General features: G+C 41.7%; 1 protein-coding gene across 6 annotated transcripts in view; it reads left to right on the top strand.

Annotated features, from left to right (window-relative positions):
- The window catches only part of LOC121290325 (rho GTPase-activating protein 6-like), a 665,043-nt gene extending 646,215 nt beyond the window's left edge, over positions 1–18,828 (top strand). For 5 of the 6 annotated variants that reach the window (XM_041210646.1, XM_041210648.1, XM_041210649.1 and 2 more), the window contains exons 11-13: positions 2,856–3,118; positions 6,910–6,999; positions 16,786–18,828. In XM_041210646.1, coding sequence (XP_041066580.1) covers positions 2,856–3,118; positions 6,910–6,999; positions 16,786–17,519 — 1,087 coding nt within the window. In that variant the 3' untranslated portion in view covers positions 17,520–18,828. The remainder of the gene's footprint in view (positions 1–2,855; positions 3,119–6,909; positions 7,000–16,785) is intronic. The other variant, XM_041210647.1, reaches the window with a different exon arrangement.
- Positions 18,829–20,202: the final 1,374 nt, after the last annotated feature.

Below are 20,202 nucleotides of genomic sequence, written 5' to 3'. Positions count from 1 at the left end.
CCCCCTCCTCATGCCCCCCACCCGCCTCCAATGGCCCCACATTTTCCCCACACCAAGGTATGTCCTCCCAGACAACTCCTATGACCCCCTTCCCCACCCCATGCCAAGGTATTTTCCAAAACAGCCCATATGGGCCCTCATTCTCCCCTCATTAAGTATGGCACTTCCGTGCCCATTCACCTATTATACATTATAGAACCAATGAACCTTATAGTGATAGTAGGATGTGTTTTTTTTAATTCTCTTTAAAAATAAGTCATTCATAGACAACTTGCCACTCTCTTTTTAAGAAGAACCTCCTTTTTACTACAGGCCAATAAAAGTGGCAATCATCCAGACCCTTTAAAGTATCAATAGCAGAAACTACAAGCACTTGAAGCCTCTTAACCTTATATAAATAAACATTGTGCAATTGACAGCAGCGATCAGAGAGCCAGAACTGTTAATCAAGCAATGGTTTCTGTGGGGCTCAGGTGGTTCAAGAATTTCTGGCCTCTCAGCCAAGCCTCATTATGTAATCTTGGCATCAGGCAAATAGGTCAGATATATTCATTCTTGGGATATGGGTATCTCTGGCCAGGCCAACATTTATTGCCCAACTCTATCTGAATTGATAGAATTTTTTATATAAACAAATGGCTTGGCAAGCCACTTCTGAAGATGGTTAAGAGTCTACCACATTGGTGCAGCACAGAAGTCACACATCTGCCTACTTGGGTGAGGGCATCATTTCATTTGAATGCTAACCCTACATAGAGCATGTTTACTTATCTTACTTAATGGTCACTTGATCTCATGGTTAATGTGCCTGAACACCAACCTCAGGAAGGCCATGTCCTGCACAACTGTGGCAAGTTTTGTTTTTTATTCTGTGGTCAATGAGCAAGTTTGACAACCTAATGGCAATTTGAATCGATTGGAGCATTTACTTGCTATCAATCCATGTCCACCATCCAAACTTATGCAACCCTTTACAACCAGCTGATAGAGAATAATTTCATTCCATCAATTTACTCTGGACTGGAACCCAAAAAAAAGTGGAAGCCAAAACCATTGATTTCTTCAAAGTTTATCCAAGTGAACAAATCATTTCAAGACAGGTATGAAAAGGATCAAAAAAGCTAATGGAATGTTGGACTTTATCTCACGGGCTGGATTAATAAAGGGGAGGAAATTGTACTTCAGTCATACAGAGCCTTGGTGAGACCCTATCTGGAGTGCTGCATTCAGTTTTGGTCACAGATTCTCAGGAAGGATAATTGGCCTTCGAGGGGGTGCAGTGCAGATTCATCAGAATCATACAAAGGTTTACAGAATTAAATTATGAGGAAAGATTGCTTACATCAGGCTCCTAGTCCCCTGAGTTTATAAGGTTCAGGGGTGATCTAATTAAGCGTTTTAAAAGGATGAAAAGACTTGAAAAGGTAGGCACAGTGCTATTTCTTCTGGTGAAGGTATCAAAAACGAGGGAGTGTAATCTTAAAAAATTCAAACTAGGCTATTTAGGAGGGATATCACAAAGTACTTTTTCATGTGAAGAGTGGGAGAAATCTGGGCTTCTTTTCCCCCAAAAGGCCAGGGATGCTGAGAAACTATTGGAGCTTTCAAAAAAAGTTTTGTTTGGTAAGGGTTTCAAGAGATATGGAACCAAAGTGGGTAAATGGAGTTGAGGAACAGATCAACCACAGTCTCAAGGGCTGAATGTTCTTATTCTTACGATGTGAATGGAGGGACAGTCATAAATTTGTTTTTTGGGATGGATGGGTTTCAATTGTGCCTCCCTCCTTGAAAGAATGAGCTTTGATTTGCAGACAGTGATTCCTTAATTTATTAAGGAAAATATAGAAATTACTGGCTCAGTAATTAATATGGATGTTTGACTTAACAGTCCAAAATAAACATTTTTTTTCTTGTTTGACGAAATGTAATTGGCAAATTAGTGATAGTCGATGAGCAGCTCTAGTCTTTACTCCGGGACTTGGGTTGAGATTCAGCCCAGAACGATGGAGTGAAAGTTTCCTCTCTGATCATCGTAAGGGTCCCAAGTTGAAACTGAATCACCCCTGTTACTAGTGTGTAGGAGGAAACAAGCCACAATCCTTCATGATGTGTACGATGTATTATTATGGATGAGATTTGCAGTTAACTCAATAGAGACAAAGCCAAGGGAGCTTTAGTGTGAATTTATTGATTGTGCAGCAGCTGAGCAGAACAACTGATAAACGAAATGATAGGAAAAACGTAAAAGGCTCAGATTCTTTTAACTGACACAATATGATGATCTCAATAACAAAAACTTTCTGTTAAAGAAAGCAAGCTAGAACTTGAATTTATTGGACACCTTCACTGATCTCAGGACTTCCCAATGCAGTTCACAAGAAATGGATCAGATTTGAAGTGTAGTCATTGTTATAATATGGATAAACTTGGCAGGAAATTTTCCCACAGCAAGGTCCCACTGCCAATGGAATGAATGACTAGCAAATCTGTTTCAGTCATATTGGTTGAGGGATACTTATGGGCCAGAACATGGGGAGGTCTCCCCTGTTCTTCAGTGAGTAATGCCATAGGATCTTTCATGCCTACCTGACAGGACAGACAGTGGCTTGTTTGAAAACTCCCTTAATACTGGAGGGAAGTGGCACAATCGATTATGCACTCAAGTCTCTGAAGTGGGTCTTGAACCCACGACTGACCTTCGGACTAAAAGGCGGCAGTGCTACCCACTGAGCCACTATTGACCCCTTGGTTAGCTGTGTAACTTAGTAATGCGCTTTGAGGTCACATAATGAGCATGTGACACATAGTTTGGTGAAATTAAATTAGCTAAAATCTGATGTGATCTTCTTTAACAGGAGTCCAGATCTGACGAGAGCCGAAGTCTCCTATTCTTTGGGAGGACGACATTCATCTACTGATTCCAACAAGATCTCAAGTGGAGAAGTCTCGCCGTATGATAATAACTCTCCAGTACTGTCAGACAGGCTGTTAATGCAGAGGCCAGAAGACCTCAGCCCTGGTTCTGAGAAACTCTATAAAGTTCCTGAACAATATGCTTTAGTTGGACACTTAAAATCCAAATCTGGGGATAGCTCACCAGTTTCATGGCCTGAAAAAGGTAAGCACTTTATGCACTTGTCCATTTGTCCACTCTTTGAAATACTGGTAGCAATAATTGTGACAGTAGAAATTGTAACAAAATTAAGTATTATTTGTCTTAAGATTTAGCTTGGCACTGGCATCTCTCATTCCATCGTGGTACCTAAGGGTTTTTAAAACCAGCTTCACTTACCAAAACCAAAACTCAGTGTAAACTCAATGCAACTGCTGTCCTATTTGTTCTTTTTAAGACCATAGTCTGAGGTAGGGGGTCAAGCCATCCAATTAATAGATTTCTTTAAAAATGCGTTTGATTGGCAGTTCTTACTCAGTTGAACAGAAACACTGTTTTAAATCCACTTTGTCCCTAATGTTTTCAAGACACTTTTCAGTCTCTTTTTTCAAATCAGATAGCCTTGGATAGTCAGGGCAAAAAGCTTCCATAAATGGTGACAGCAGGGAAAATATCACTAGCCATGAATACTTGTCACATGATAATTTGGCTTAGTCATTGAAAACATTTTCTTTAACTACAAGGAGCTAAAACAATTGATGTAACATTGTTACACCAATTTCATCAATTGTTTTAGCACCTTGTAGTTAAATATATATATAGTTATTTGTTCTTTTTTGATTAACAATTTTAACAAAGTCTGAGTCAAAGGCCACCATAGTGGTGGTCTGGTAGTTTCCAAAGTTAATGAGGGTCATGTAATAATCAGAGCTGAAATAGACCGTATCTGTGCACTCTGTAAAGGCAATGGAGGCTGCCACCAAAAAGATAAATTTTCTTGAAAAGAATTCTTTCCTGAAAGTGCAGCCAGGGTAGGAATGCTCTTCCCAGCTCAATTGTAATGTCTGAAACCATTACCACTGTTGCCACTTCCCTCCCTCACCATCACTCGAACAACAATTGAATAATAGTAGCTGTTTATATTATTATAGTTACTTGGTACTTTATGATCAGGAAAGACTAAGGTTAATTTCCACATGACCATTGTGTTCTAAACGTGATCAAATAAAAATCAACTACTGTATGAGGGAAAAAATATTTGGGAGAACAAACTAATCAGCCTAATGGGACAAAAAGTGATAATTCATCTGTATTGCAATATTTCTTAACATTCCTTCTACATTGAGGGTTTTGATAGAATGAGTAAAGAGAAACTGTTTCCACTGACATGATGGTTGGTAACCAGAAGACCCAGATTGAAGATAGTTGGCAGAAGAGGGGAAATATTTTTTACACAGTGAATTTTTATGACATAGGGGATGCACAGCCTGAAAGTGTGGTGGAAGCAAGAGTCAGTAGTAGCTTTTAAAGGCAAACTAGGTATATAATTAAAAAGGAAAGAAGTGCAGGGCTATGGGGAAGAGCAGTGGAGTGGGACTAATTGAGCAGCTCTTACAAAGAGCTGGCACAAGCACAATGGCCTCCTTCGGTGCTCTGATTCTCAACCCTCTCACTAGCCATATTAGGGCTATAGGGTTAATTTTCTGCCCCTAGTGAGGTGCCACATTTACACAACTACAACACTGTATACTTGAATCTTTGACCTCTGCTCCTGGCTAGAAAGATGGAATTCAGCCATTTTAACCATTGTTGAATGGCATTATCATTCACTAGTACTGAACTTGCAAGAAGCAACGATTGTGCAACATATTTTGAAGAAACTATAACATCTCAGGTTGTTTTCAATGTTCATGTCAGTTTATGCTCTGTGCTACTTGTCAGATAATATGCATGGTTCTACGATTAAATCACAAGTCGCTTGGCAGCAATTGGAGAGGAAACTAATCCAAACAATTCTGGGCACACTGATGAAATATTTCAGAGGTTGTGATAGATTAGAGTGACTGAGGAAGCTTAGAGGACATTTCTGAATATTATCATTTGCAGGAGATGAAATGGCCAGTGATATAATCTACCAAACTGGTCAGAAATGCGACATTTTAGTGACATGTGCATGTTGCCATTTTTCCTTGTGCTCTGGCTTCCTTCTGCTACAGTGGAAGAAAGTATTGCCTTTTTGTTGCTGCATGCCATTGTGATTCCTTGTGCCTTGGCTTTCTTGTGCCACCCATCGCTCAGTGATAGCACCCGTGCCTCAGAGTCAGAAGATTTTGGGTTCAAGTCCCACTCCAAAGACCCAAGCAACAAAATCCCGCCTGACACTTCAGTGTAGTACCGAAAGAGTGCTGCACTATTATGGGTACTGCCTTTTGGATGAGACATTATACTCACAGGTGTATGTAAAAAAAAATCATATAGTAAAGAAGAATAGGGGAATTCTGCTCTGTGTCCTGGGGCCAATATTTACCCTTCAATCAATATAAGCTAAAGTACAGTCTGGTCATTATTTCATTACTTTTTGTGGGACCTAACTGTGTGCAAATTGGCTGTCATGTTTCCCTACATTATAATATCAACTGCTTCAAAAATACTTCCTCGGTTTTACAGTGCTTTAGGGAACATTCTGCGGTTGTGAAAGATACTGTAAAAATGCATGTCCTTTTCTTTCTTATTACACTAATGTCCTCAGCATTTTAAGCAGACTACATCCTTTTTAGTAAAAGAAAATACTGCAGATGCTGGAAATCTGAAATAATAACAGAAAATGCTGGAAAAACGCAGCAGATCTGGCAGCACCTGTGGAAAGAGAAACAGAGGGCTGAATTTTCCCCCCCATTGGGGGGGAAGTTGAAGGGCGGGTGTGTACAGGCGAGCTTCCAATCGGCGCCCCCAATCAGAGGCGCACCACCATTTTACATGGGCGGGCCAATTAAGGCCTGCCCAGCGTGACGTCCGCACAGAAGCGCTATGCACTCCATGTGAGCGGGGATCCCAAAATCGAGAATGCGCCTGAAAGAGCGCACTCATCTCCCTGAGGCTAAGTGCAGCCTCAGGGAGATTGGCTGTAAATGTAAAAAAGATTAAAATAGAAAAATAAAATTTCCCTAACATGTCGCCTCATGTGATAATGTCACATGAGTTGGGACATGTCCATAATTACTCAAAATCTTTATTAAAATTTTATAAAGCCTACAACCAATTCAAGAGTGACTCTCTTTCATGTATGAACTGGAAACGTTTTGAAGTTAATATCAATGTGTGGATGTTTCCAAATGTAAAGGGAAGCTGGGAGATGATTTATAGGATATGTGCCCATCCTGTAAGTTTTTTTAAAAATGATGAAGGGGTTTGATAGGGTAAACATAGAAAAAATTTCCATTTATGGAGGAGACCAATGCTAAGGGCGATTAAATATAAGATTGTCACGAATAATCTAGTAAAGAATTCAGGAGAAACTTCCTTATCTAGAGAATGGACAGAATGTGCAACTTGGCACCACATAGAATAGTTAAGGCAAGTAACAAAGATACGGTGATAGGGTTGGGTGAAGTAGAGTAGGAGGACCTCATGTGGAGCATAAACACTGGAATAGAGCAGTTGGGCTGAATAACCTGAGTCTGTGCTATAAAATTCTATGCAGGTTGTTCTCTATTAATAAGATACTCACTGTGCAGACCACACTATGTGCAACATAATCTAAAATGGATTTCACTTCAATGAAAATAAAATTTAAAATTGAGAGATGTCGAATGAGCTGCCGATTCACTATCACCCTTTGTATACTATCACACAAAGTCAAAATTACTGTTCTGGTGTGTGACAGAATACTGATTGTTTTGTCTAACTAGATCTAAAAAATATTTTCTTTGCTAAAATTCACTTGTATACCTATTACTTTTTGTGTTGTAAGTAGGGTAATTTAAGCAGCTCCATGTCTTTCATTCCTTCTCTTTTAGATAAAAATGCAACTTCAGAAGAAAACGCTAATATTTGGGGAGCTTGGCATTCCACATTGAAATGTGGATCTAGGGAGGAAGGGATTACAGGTACAGCAAACATGTAGTACTGATTTTTTTTAAAAAACTCTTTCCTGTTTTAAACCATTTGGAGGGCTGTGCCCATTGTGCATACTTCTGTAGATGAAAGGCAAAACCATTATATGAACGGAAATAATAGAAGGAGTAGACCATATGGCCCCTTGAGTCCCCTCTGCCATTTAATATGATCAACCCCACTTTCCCACCCACTCCTCATGTTCCTTTGTTCCCATTCTTGAGTATGTTTAATGTTGGAGCATCCACAGCCCTCTGAGGTAGACAATTCCAAAGATTCACAACCCTCTGCATGAAGAAGTTCTTCTCATCTCTGTCCCAAATAGTTGACCACTTATCCTGAGCCTAAGCCCTTTTGTTCTAGGTTCTCCAGCCAGGGGAAACAACTTCTGTATCTACCCTGTCAAGCCTCTTCAGAATCAATGATTTAATAAGATCACCTCTCATTCTTCAAGATTCCAGAGGTTATATGTCCAAATTACTCAGCCTCTCATCATAGGACAAGGAGCTAATCTAGTGAGCCTTCACTGTACCACCTCCAAGGCAAGTGTATCTTTCCTTGGGTATGGAGACCAAAACTGTGCACGCTACTGCAGGTGTGGTCTTGCCAAAGCCCTGTACAATTGTTGGAAGACTTCCTTGTACTCCAGTCCCCTTGCAATAAAAGCCAAAAGCAATTTGCCTTCCTAATTGCTTGCTGTACCTGCATGCTAACTTAGTTTCTTGTACAAATACACCCAAGTCTCTCTGTTCATCGACTTCTAAAAGTTACATGCTTTTTAAGAAAAAAAGTCAGCTTTTCTATTCTCAATGCCAAAGTGAATAACCTCTCACTTCCCCACGTTATACATTTTTTGCCCAGTCACTTAATATGTCTATTTCTTTGCAGCCTCTGTGTCCTCCTCACAGCTTGCATTCCACCTAGGTTTGCACCATCGGCAAATTTAGATGCATTACTCTCAGTATCTTTGTCAAAGTCATTAATGCAAATTGTAAATAGCTCTGATCATTAGGGCACTCCATTAATCACAGCCAGCCAACTTGAAAATCCCTCATTTATCCCTATTCTTTGCTTCCTGTTTGTTAACCAATTCTCCATCCATGCTAATATTTAAACCCAACTCCATGAACCATTGTGTTGTGTATTAGCCTTTCTGTGTCAGCTGGGTTCAAGTCCCATCGCAGGGCTCGAGTACAAAAATCAAGGCACTACCTTAAGTTTCTCGAATAATTTTTCTCTGCTGATAATTACTGTAAATTCCTCACTCTTATTAGCCCCTTGCTTGCCCTGTATTACTGGTATGCAACTTATGTCTTCCACCGTGAAGACAGGCACAAAACGGGTGGATTTTCCCTCCGGTGGTGGAAAACAAAGGCTGGGCCTATTTTGGGATCCTGATCCTGCACCCAGGGGGAATGTCATTCACCTGTAATTCTCCCTGGGGCAGTCAGTTATTGACTGGAAAGCAGATTCGATGCCCAATTAAGGGCAGCGGGTAGGCAATATAAGCTGGAGGACCAATCAAAGGTCTTCCAGCTTGAAAAGAACAGTAGGTTGAAATTGAAGGTAAATAAAAGAGAGGGCACTTCAAGATGTAGGTATCCTCCAACTTTTTAAAATCCTTGATTTAAAAATATTGTTCAAGAGCTAGGCCTCCACTTTTAGGGGGTGGAGGGCTCCCTCTACAGGGCAACCTATGGCTGCAGCCAAGGGATGCATGCCTCCAGGCACCCCCTGCAGGAACCTGGAGGCCGACTGGAAAATTCCACAGTTGGACTCCTTTAATTGGCTTCAGGTTCTTAATGAGCCTGATTGACTATCTGCCTCATGTGGACAGGTAGCCCTGCTGATCCCATCACTGTCTCTACAAAAATGGCCTAGAGGCGTTGGTGGGCGGCGGGGGCAGGGGGTGGGGGGGGTGCTATTTTTTAGCTCCCAGCTGCCTTTGATCTTGGTCCTGGTGGGGGACTGAAAATCTAACACAAAGAGCATTTACTCAATGCCTCTGCCATTTCCTCATTCCCCATGATGATATCCTCTGTCTCTGTCTCTAAGGGACCAATGATTACTTTAACAATTTTCCTTCTTATGCACTTAAAAAAGCTCTTGCAATCTCTGACTAGTTTACTCTCATATTCTATTTTCTTCCTTTTTATCAACTTTTTGGCCTCCCTTTGGTTTCTAAAGTTCTCCCAATCTTCAGGCTAACCACTATCCTTGACAACATTATAAACCTCTTTTAATGTAATTTTATCCCTAACTTTCCCATTAAGCCACACTGTGGTTTTTCTGATAAACCTTTCTACAAGAGACCTTTAACAGAACATTTTTAATTGAACATATTTTTGACCATTATGAATAATTTTTAAATGTTTCCTACTATTTATTTATCACCATACCTTAGTCTTTTTACTCAGTCAATCTTCATCAGGAGAAGAGAACTGGCTATGTAATTTGCTTTGGTTAAGTTTAAGATTCTTGTTTGGGACTGGAATATGTCACTTTCAAACTTAATATGGAATTCAGTTGTATTATGATCACTTTTTCCGGAGGATCTTTTACGATATGATTACTGATTAACCCTGCCTTATTACATGTTACTTGGTCTAAAATGGATTAGTCTCTGGTTGACTCCACATTATGATTATCATTACAATACAGATCACTCCATGGCTGCCCAGTAGGAAGTACAATTTTTAAAAATTCATTCTTGGGATGCGGGTATTGTTGTCAAGACTAGCAGTTTATTGGCTAACCCAGTTGGCCCTAGAAAGTGGTGGTAGGCCATCTCCTTGAATTGCTGCAAGGTTCTGTACAGCAGTACGTTATTAGGCATTAAATATTAGATTTTTGCTGAGTCCAGAAGGCTCCATGGATCTTTAAAAATGGCAGATAAGACCTAATTCTGGGATTTCCAGCACCCCCAGTTTTCACTAGCATGGGGGAAGGGTGTAAGCTTGCACATTCCTGACCTGGCTGGCTCCATTGCAGGGGTAAGCATCCCCAGACCCCCACAATTTTCATGGAGTTGGTCCACCTTCTCAAGGACTCATGGTTCACGACCCCTCAGAAGAGCCTTTTGAAAGATAGCTTCAAAAGGTCTTACCCATGCCCCCCACATACCAATCCACCTCCAATCGCCCCTCATACCTTCTATGCCAACCCATGACCCTCCATCCACCTCCAATGGTCCCTCACCCTCAGTGCCTTTGGCACTTCCATGCTCATTCACCAGTATACGCTCTGTACAGAACCAATGCACTGGAAAAGGTTAAAAAACAACCATTCATAACTTTATAGCATTGTAGTAGCAGCAGTTTTTAAAGTTATCAATAGACCAGATCTTTAAACTATCAATTAGCAGAAACAACAAGTACTTGACACCTCTTTTTACCTTGTGTAAATAAACATTGACCATTGACAAAATAGTTAGGAAAAGAAGCTGTCAAATAAACAGTTTTACCTTGGGTGCGCCTAGTAAAACAAACTAATAGAAGTCACCTCTCAGCCAGGCATGCATATTGAAGCTTGTCTGAGAGGGGCATTTGTTGGCATGGATGGTATGAGGGGCCATTAGGGGTGGGTGGTGTGAGGGCCAGAGGACCTGATATCTTACACGACTAGGATGAAGTCCCAGAGAAGCAAAGAAGGCTTTTTAACTAGGCTGCCTTAGCACTCGACAGCCCCCCACAAAGGAATGAAAATGGCACCAGTCTAGGCACTTTTTACAGAGGTGGCCCGCCAAGCTGGAAAATTTGTGGACTCCCACTACCCGCTGTAAGGTGAAAATCCAGCCCTAAGAGTGAACTGTGGTGGTGTGGGCACTGGAGTCCCTGGATAGGGAGGACAGACTCTTTCCTAAAGTAATACTTAAGTAACCATGGGGAACAGTGTACAAATTTTACCTCTGGAATATTTGACACATTGCTTCAATCTGAAATAATAACAAAACTGAGAGTACATTTTTTTTTAATTCATTCACGGGATGTGGACTTCACTGGCTGGGCCAACACTTATTGCTCATCCCTAGTTGCCCTTGAGAAGGTGGTGTTGAGCTGCCTTCTTGAACCGCTGCAGTCCATGTGGTGTAGGTACACCTACAGTGCTATTATGAAAGGAGTTTCAGGATTTTGACCCAGCGACAGTGAAGGAACGGCGATATATTTGCAAGTCAGGGTGGTGAGTACCTTGAAGGGGAACTTCCTGGTGGTGGTGGTGTTCCATCTATTTGCTGCCCTTGTCCTTCTAGGTGGTAGTGATCATGGGTTTGGAAGGTGCTGTCTAAGCAGCCTTGGTGAATTCCTGCAGTGAATCTTATGGATTGTACACATTGTTGCCACTGTGCATCGGTGGTGGAGGGAGTAAATGTTTGTGAATGTGGTGCCAATCAAGTGGACTGCTTTGTCCTGGATGGTGTGAAGCTTCTTCAGCATTGTAGGAGTAGCACTCATCCAGGCAAGTGGAGTATTTGATCACACTCCTGACTTGTGCCTTTTAGATGGTGGACAGACTTTGGGGAGTCAGGAGGCAAGTTTCCATCGCACGATTCCTAGCCCCTGACCTGCTCTGTAGCCACAGTAATTTTATGACTAGTCCAGTTCAATGTCTGGTCAGTGGTAACCCCCAGGATGGTGATAGTAGGGGATTCAGTGATGGTAATGTCATTGAACATCAAGGGATGATGGTTGGATTCTCTTGTTGGAGGTGGTCATTACCTGACACTTGTGTGGTGTGAATGTTACTTGCCACTTGTCAGCCCAAGCATGGATATTGTCCAGGTCTTACTGCATTTGGACATGGACTGCTTCAGTATCTGAGGAGTTGTGAATGGTGCTGAACATTGTGGAAACATCAGCGAACATCCCCACTTCTGACCTTATGATGGAAGGAAGGTTATTGATGAAGCAGCTGAAGATGGTTGGGTCAAGGACACTACCCTGAGGAACTCTTGCAGTGATGTCCTGGAGCTAAGATGACTGCCCTCCAACAACCACAACCATCTTCCTTTTTGCTAGGTATGACTCCAACCAGCGGAGAATTTTCCCTCTGATTCCCATTGACTCCAGTTTTGCTAGGACTCCCTGATGCCACACTCAGTCAAGTGCTGCCTTGATGTCAAGGGCAGTTACTCTCACCTCACATCAGGAGTTCAGGTCTGTTGTCCATGGCTGTATCGAGGTCAGGAGCTGAGTGGCCCTGGTGGAACCCAAACTGGGCATCAGTGAGCAGGTTATTGCTAAGCAAGTGCCACTTGATAGCACTGTTGATGACCCCTTCCATTACTTTACTGATGGAGAGTAGTCTGAAGGGACAGTAATTGGCCGGGTTGGATTTGTCTTGCTTTTTGTATACAGACTATACCTGGGCAATTTTCCACGTAGCCAGGTAGATGCCAGTGTTGTAGCTGTACTGGAACAGCTTGGCTAGGGGCGGGGCAAGTTCTGGAGCACATGCTTAAGCCTTATCTTTTGCACTGCTGTGCTGGACTCCTCCATCATTGAGGATGGGGATATTTGTGGAGCCACCTCCTCCAGTGAGTTGTTTAATTGTTCACTACCATTCACGACTGGATGTGGCAGGACTGCAAAGCTTAGATCTGATCTGTTGGTTGTGGGATCGCTTAGCTCCCTCACTTGCTGATTAAGCTGTTTGGCACACAAGCAGTCCTGTTATAGCTTCACCAGGTTGACACTTCATTTTTAGGTATACCTGGTGCTGCTCCTGGCATGCCCTCCTGCACTCTTCATTGAACCAGGGTTGATCCCCTGGCTTGATGATAATGGTAGAGTGGGGGATATGCTGCCCATGAGGCTACAGATTGTGTTTGAGCACAGTTCTGCTGCTGCTGATGGCCCACAGCATCTCATGGTTGCCCAGTTTTGAGTTGCTAGATCTGTTTGAAATCTATCCCATTTAGCGTGGTGGTAGTGCCACACAACACGACGGAGGGTATCTTCAATGTGAAGGCGGGACTTCGCCTCCAGCGGTGGTCACTCATACCAATACTGTCCTGGACAGATGCATGAGCAGGCAGGTTGGTGAGGCTGAGGTCAAGTATGTTTTTCCCTCTTGTTGGTTCCCCACCACCTGCCACAGACCTAGTCTAACAGCTATGTCATTTAGGACTTGGCCAGCTCGGTCAGTAATGGTGCTACTGAGCCACTCCTGGTGATGAACATTGACATCCCCCACCCAGAGTACATTCTGTGCCCTTGCCACCCTCAGTGCTTCCTCCAAGTGATGTTCAACATGGAGGAGCACTGATTTGTCAGCTGAGGGAGCATGGTAGGTGGTAATCAGTAGGATGTTTCCTTGCCCATATTTGACCTGATGCCATGAGACTTCATGGGGTCCAGAGTCAATATTGAGGACCTGGGCAACTCCCTTCCAACTGTATACCACTGTGCCACCACCTTTGCTGTGTCTGTCTTGCTGAGCCTGTCCTGCCGGTGGGACAGGACATACCCAGGGATGGTGATGGTGGAGTCTGGGACATTATATGTAAGGTATGATTCCATGAGGATGACTGTCAGGCTGTTGCTTGACTAGTCTGTGAGACAGCTCTACCAATTTTGGCACTAGTCTTCAGATGGTGGTAAGGAGGACTTTGCAGGGCTGACAGGGCTGTGATTACCATTGTCATTTCCTGTGCCTAGGTCGATGCCGAGTGGTCTGTGTGGTTTCATTCCTTTTTTGTGTCTTTGTTACAACTGAGTGGCTTGCTAGGCCATTTCAGAGGGCATTTAAGAGTCAGCCACATTGCTGTGGGTCTGGAATCACATGTAGGCCAGACCAGGTAAGGACGTTAGTAAATCAGGTGGGTTTTTATGACAGTGGTTTCATGGTTATCATTCCAGATCTTTATTGAATTCAAATTCCACCATCTGCCGTGGTGGGATTCGAATCCAGGTCCCCAGAGCATTACCCTGGGTCTCTGAGTTACTAGTCCAGCGACAATACCACTACGCCATCAATTAAGACAATATTGTAAAAAGAGAAATATCAGCTCTGCTTCTTAAAACACCTCTCCCAATGTTCTTTTCAATTGACTTTGAACAAGGAGAAATGAGAATGGATTAGGCAGGCAATAGCCCATTCAAGTAATTTGTTCTGCATATTATGGACCCTGCTATACTTCTTCAATTGTGAACAGAAGGACAGTTGAAAATATAATTGTTCAGGAGGGATGAATATATGCTAGTAGAGACCTAGCTTAAACTTGCACATTCAGTAGTTTATAACAGGGATTACCTTTTAAAAGACTTAAGGTGACATTTAACAAAAACAATTTTTTAACCAATAATAATTTGAAATTACTCTTTATCCCATTAACTAATGCAGTTTATAATAACACGAGTTGCAGGATTTAGGAGTTTTCTGATGAGTTCTCTTATAATCCTTAATAGACTAACATACAAACTAGGAGCAGGAGAAGACCACTCGGCCCCTCGAGCCTGCTCCGCCATTCAATAAGGTCATGGCTGATCTGATTGTAACCTCAACTTCACATTCCTGCCTACCCCCGATAACCTTTCACCCCCTTATTAATCAAGAATCTATCTAGCTCTGCCTTAAAAATGTTCAGAGTCTGCTTCCACCGCCTTTTGAGGAAGAGATGATTTACCTGAGAATCTCACCAGAATCTGGCACACCAAAACACTGGTATCTAATACACGTCTGCGAACACTTTCAAAATCATGATCAGTTATTCTAGTCATAAGGTTGATTTTTTTTTTTGCTACCTCATAACATCTGGAAACTGACATGAGTAGCTTTCTCCTGCATCACAGAAAAATAACCGCACAGAAAGAGGCCACCTGACTTGTGACCATTGTGCTTGTGTCAGCTCTTTTAAAGCATTATCCAGTTAAATCTGTGTCCTCTGGCTAGCGATCTTCCTGCCAGTGATATTTTCTCCTTATTTAATCTTATCAAAAACCTTCATAATTTTGAACATGTCTCTCAAATCTCCCTGATGGATTACACCCCAGAGTTCTGAAGGAGATAGCTGAAGAGGTAGTGGAGGCGTTAGTGGCGATCTTTCAGGAATTACTGGAGTCAGGGAGGGCCCCAGAGGACTGGAAAATCACTAATGTAACCCCCCTGTTTAAGAAGGGAGTGAGGCAAAAGACGGGAAATTACAGGCCGATTAGCCTGACCTTGGTCGTTGGTAAGATTTTAGAGTCCATTAATAAGGATGAGATTTCAGAATACTTGGAAGTGCATGGTAAAATAGGGCAAAGTCAGCATGGTTTCATCAAGGGGAGGTCATGCCTGACAAATCTGTTAGAATTCTTTGAGGAGGTAATGAGTAGGTTAGACAAAGGAGAGCCAATGTATGTTATCTACTTGGACTTCCAGAAGGCCTTTGACAAGGTGCCGCACAAGAGGCTGCTCAGTAAGATAAGAGCCCACGGCGTTAGAGGTAAGGTACTAGCGTGGATAGAAGATTGGCTGTCTGACAGGAGGCAGAGAGTGGAGATAAGGGGATCCTTCTCAGGATGATGGCCAGTGACTAATGGAGTTCCGCAGCGGTCAGTGTTGGAACCACAACTTTTCACTTTATACGTTAATGATCTAGATGACAACTGAGGGCATTCTGGCTAAGTTTGCAGATGATACAAAGATAGGTGGAGGGACAGGTAGTATTGAGGAGGCAGGGAGGCTGCAGAAGAATTTGAACAGGTTAGGAGAATGGGCAAAGAAGTGGCAGATGGAATACAATGTGGGGAATTGTGAGATCATGCACTTTGGTAGGAAGAATAGAGACATAGACTATTTTCTAAATGGGGAGAGAATTCAGATTTCTGGAGTGCAAAGGGACTTGGGAGTCCTAGTCCAGGATTCTCTTAAGGTTAACTAGCAGGTTGAGTCGGTAGTTAGGAAGACAAATGAAATGTTGGCATTTATTTCGATAGAATATAAAAGCAGGGATGTGCTGCTGAGGCTTTATAAGGCTCTGGTTAGACCACATTTAGAATATTGTGAGCAATTTTGGGCCCTGTATCTCAGGAAGGATGTTCTGGCCCTGGAGAGGGTCCAGAGGAGGTTCACGCGAACGATCCCAGGAATAAAAGGCTTAACATATGAGGAACGTTTGAGGACTCTGGGTCTATACTCGATGGAGTTTAGAAGGATGAGGGGGGATCTGATTGAAACTTACAGAATACTGAAAGACTTGGATAGAGTGGACGTGGGGAAGATGTTTCCATTAGTAGGAGAGACTAGGACCCGAGGGCACAGCCTCAGAATAAAAGGAAGACCTTTTAGAACAGAGATGAGGAGAAACTTCTTTAGCCAGAGAGTGCTGAATCTATGGAATTCATTGCCCCAGAAGGCTGTGGAGGCCAGGTCATTGAGTGTATTTAAGACCGAGATAGATAGGTTCTTGATTGGTAAGGGGATCAAAGGTTACGGGGAGAAGGCGGGAGAAGGGTTGAGAAACTTATCAGCCATGATTGAATGGCGGAGTAGACTCGATGGGCCTAATTTCTGCTCCTATGTCTTATGGTCTTAACTTTATCTATTTTAAAAAAAAGCAATCCCAGCTTCTCTAGTTTCTCCATGTAACTGAAGTGTGTAACAATGGTTTCCTTGTTAATGAATAACAAGGAAGATATAATTTCATTCAAATAAATCTAAGGAATAGATATTGCTGAATTTTCCAAATGCCATTTTCCCTCAGAATTCTACACTTAATTTCTTTAGATACCATAGTATTGAAAGATTGACATGTTAACTCAAATTCTACGAGTTGTTTCTTATTCTTTCTCCCCTAGGTTCATATGGAGATATATACCAAAGCAGTGGGTTACAGCAAAGACAGTGTTCTCTGTCACAGGGAAACCTCATAGCAGACTGGCCTGTAGTTCAGGCCTCTTCCACCGTGTCTCTGGACAATGCAAAACAGCCTGTGCGAAGAACTCATACAACTGCAGGTGCCCCTGAGTGCAGACCTCATGCTCCCGTGAGCCGTGTTTGCAGTAGCCCTCAAGTGGCGGGAAATAAGAAACATGTGCAGCTGAGCCTGGAATCCTTGTGCCTCAGACGTGACCTGCGTTCCACAGGAAGTGCAGAACAAATTCCTCAGAAAACCTCAGAAACCTCTTTCTTGCACAAGAAACCATGGCAATCCCATTTTAGGCACGGGGACATCAACAGAAATGAGACTCGACCCCCTCCTCCATATCCCGGCCCATTGAGAGAAAGTTCTCTGACTTCTAGTAAAGCTGGTACCCATCAAGAACAAGCTCTGTCAAGACTTCAGACGACTCAACAAAGTTCAGAGGAGCAAAAGGCAATGTCACCGAAGCAGTCAACGCTCAAACCTGAGCAGCAGGACTCAGTTTCCTGCAATGATGAGAATCGAAGCTGGTCCAGCCAGACAGACAATCAAAACAATAAGAACAACTTAGCAGAGCCTGACTGGGTGGAATGGCAGAGAGAACGATGGCAAATCTGGGAGCTCCTGTCTGCGGACAGTGCAGATTCGTTACCAGAAACTTTAGTATGATATCTTGAGCTTCTCACAAGTAGACTTTGTTTAGACATCATTTTAATAATTTTTTAAAGAAACAAATCAAAATTCATCCTATCATTTACACAAAACATATTTTTATATTTGTGCGATATTTTAACTTACTTTTACTTTACAGGGTGTGAAACAACACAGTCTTTAACATTCTTGTACAAAGTCAGTGTGTCTGTCAGCACCTAAAGCATTAGCATAGGACAATACATTTGAATGTTGCTGTATGCATAAACTATACATGAAATATATAAATATCTATTTTGTGGTGTAATTTCCATTCATTTTGTATTTATACATATGTTTGGTTCATTTTATGTTATATAAAAGATTATGTTCAGATCCACATTCAGAGAGAAAATAATACATTTGGACTGCTCATACATCATTGCACTTATTTTGTTGCTCTAATGACTCGTTATAGCATCAACATCTCTTGTTATCTACCAACTGGTGTTTCTGTTGTTGTCTTTTAAGGAATCTGAATCTGTACATTATAAGTCCTTCTTGCCACTGACTAAATGAAATAACCACTGCAGTATCAAGGCTTTAATTACTGTCAACTTTCTTTGTGGGCTACCATTAACTTTTCTTTGACTATATTTGCCACTCTCAGATACCAACTGACACTCCCGTGAGTAAGTAACCTAGTTACTGTACTGCCAGTTACCATTGCTGTGTCACTATTCAAAGGTTTTGTAAGTAAATCCAGTTTCCCCTCCCTACCCTTTTTTAAACATGGAAAATAAGATCCTCAAGGAAAGAGAATACAACATAATTGCTACATGGTAGTGACAGTCGAGATACCAACACATGAGATCAATGCAAGATTGATCTCCAGCCAGGTGGAACTCAGATATTCTGGCCATGCAGGGACTGCAATGCCATTTAATTTAAAGTATTGGGAAATGACAGGTTGTGTTTTTCGTGTATTCAAATGAAGAATTTGCATTTGGTGTACCTTTTTAAAGCAAGACTGTAAGATGTATTTTAGTTTTAAACAATTGTGCCAAAGTTATAAGTGACAAGCTCATACAATTCCATTTGTTTTATTTTCAGAAAAAAATGTTCATTTTATAAAATTGTTTTAATTAGTTTGAAGGCTGGACTAGCAGCTGGCTATAATTGTGTTCATGTTTAAAATGCTCTGCCAACAAAGGCAAATATATTACATAGAGACAGTTGTGATCTAGCACAGTACATTGTCTTAAGCTGGTTAATAAGACTGTTCCTATAACATAATCTTAAATCTTACGTGTGCCGTAAAGATCCAATTAAAAAGAACATGAAGCAAGACCGATTTCTGAGTTTTTATAGAGTACAAGGAACATTTGCAGATTTTGGGACTGAAATTATCTTGAATGGTAATACAAAATGGACAATAGAAAATTGACAGCCTGTTTAACACACAATTTTCCATTCCATTGAAGTCCCTGAAATAATAATAAGCATAAAGATTCAGTGTGAAAGTATGAAGGAGGTATCATGTTACAACGTGCATAAGCATACTTTGAGGCCAAGTGGATACCTCCAATTATGGTTTTAGCATAATGGTCATAATAAAAGGTCCTATTTGAATCCATTCAATTGAACCTCTGCCCTTCTAACAGACCCGGAATGAGTCTGGCTAAAGTAATCAACAACATACTCAGTGCCTGTTAATGTGTTGCATTTATGCTTCTTTGTTTCTTTGTCCTCATTCAATTTTTTTAACACGCTGTGCCACACCAACCTTCTTCAGTGCCTCACCTCTATTGCCTGTCCCTGTGGACCTTGAACCTTGTGTGATTTCATACTTAACTAAACAAATGGAGCTTGCAAATGTACATTCATGCCGCCTTGTCCTGCCCCATAATTTCACCACCAGAATTTCCCCAAGAACTAGGCCCCCTTCTGCTTCTCCCATTATGTTTTCCTATATATGCCAACGACCCTCTGCTCCATGCCCTCTCTCAATCTTACAAGGGTTTAAAATTTATAAGAAATACTGAAGGGTTTAAAATTGATAAGGAGGAGAGATTGGATAGGTTGTACTTAAAATTGATAAGGCATTAGGACCAGATGAGATGCACCCAAGGATATTAAGGGAACTGAGAGTGGAAATTTCGAAGGGACTGGCTATAATTTTCCAGCCTTCCTTTGACTCGGGTGGTGCCAGACAACTGAAGAACTGCAAATGTTATATCTTTGTTCAAAAAGGGTGTAAAAGATATGCCCGGCAACTATAGGCCAGTCAGTTTAACCTCAGTGGGGAAACGATAATTTGGGACAAAATTAAGTGTCACTTGGGTAAATATGGGTTAATTAATGAAAGCCAGCATGAGTTTGTTAAGGGAAAATTGTGTTTAACTAACTTGTTTGAGTTTTTTGATTTCCTAACTGAGGGCTAATGGTAATGCTGTTGATGTGATGTACATGGACTTCCAAAAGGCCTTTGACAAAATGCCACACCACGGATTTGCGGCAAAGTTAGAGTTTATGGAATAAAAGGGATGGTAGCCACATTGGTTAAATGAAATTGGCTAAGTGACAGGAAACGGAGAAGTGGCGAACAGTTTGTTTTTGGACTGGAGGAAGGTTTGTAGTGGAGTTCTGTGGGAGTCGGTGTTGGAACCATTGCTCTTCCTGATGTATATTAATGACCACTAGGCCTTGGTGCACATGGCAC

Source organism: Carcharodon carcharias, chromosome 18 (assembly GCF_017639515.1).
Source record: "Carcharodon carcharias isolate sCarCar2 chromosome 18, sCarCar2.pri, whole genome shotgun sequence".
In the NCBI taxonomy this organism is placed as follows: domain Eukaryota; kingdom Metazoa; phylum Chordata; class Chondrichthyes; order Lamniformes; family Lamnidae; genus Carcharodon; species Carcharodon carcharias.
This window is presented reverse-complemented; position numbering and strand designations above follow the sequence as displayed.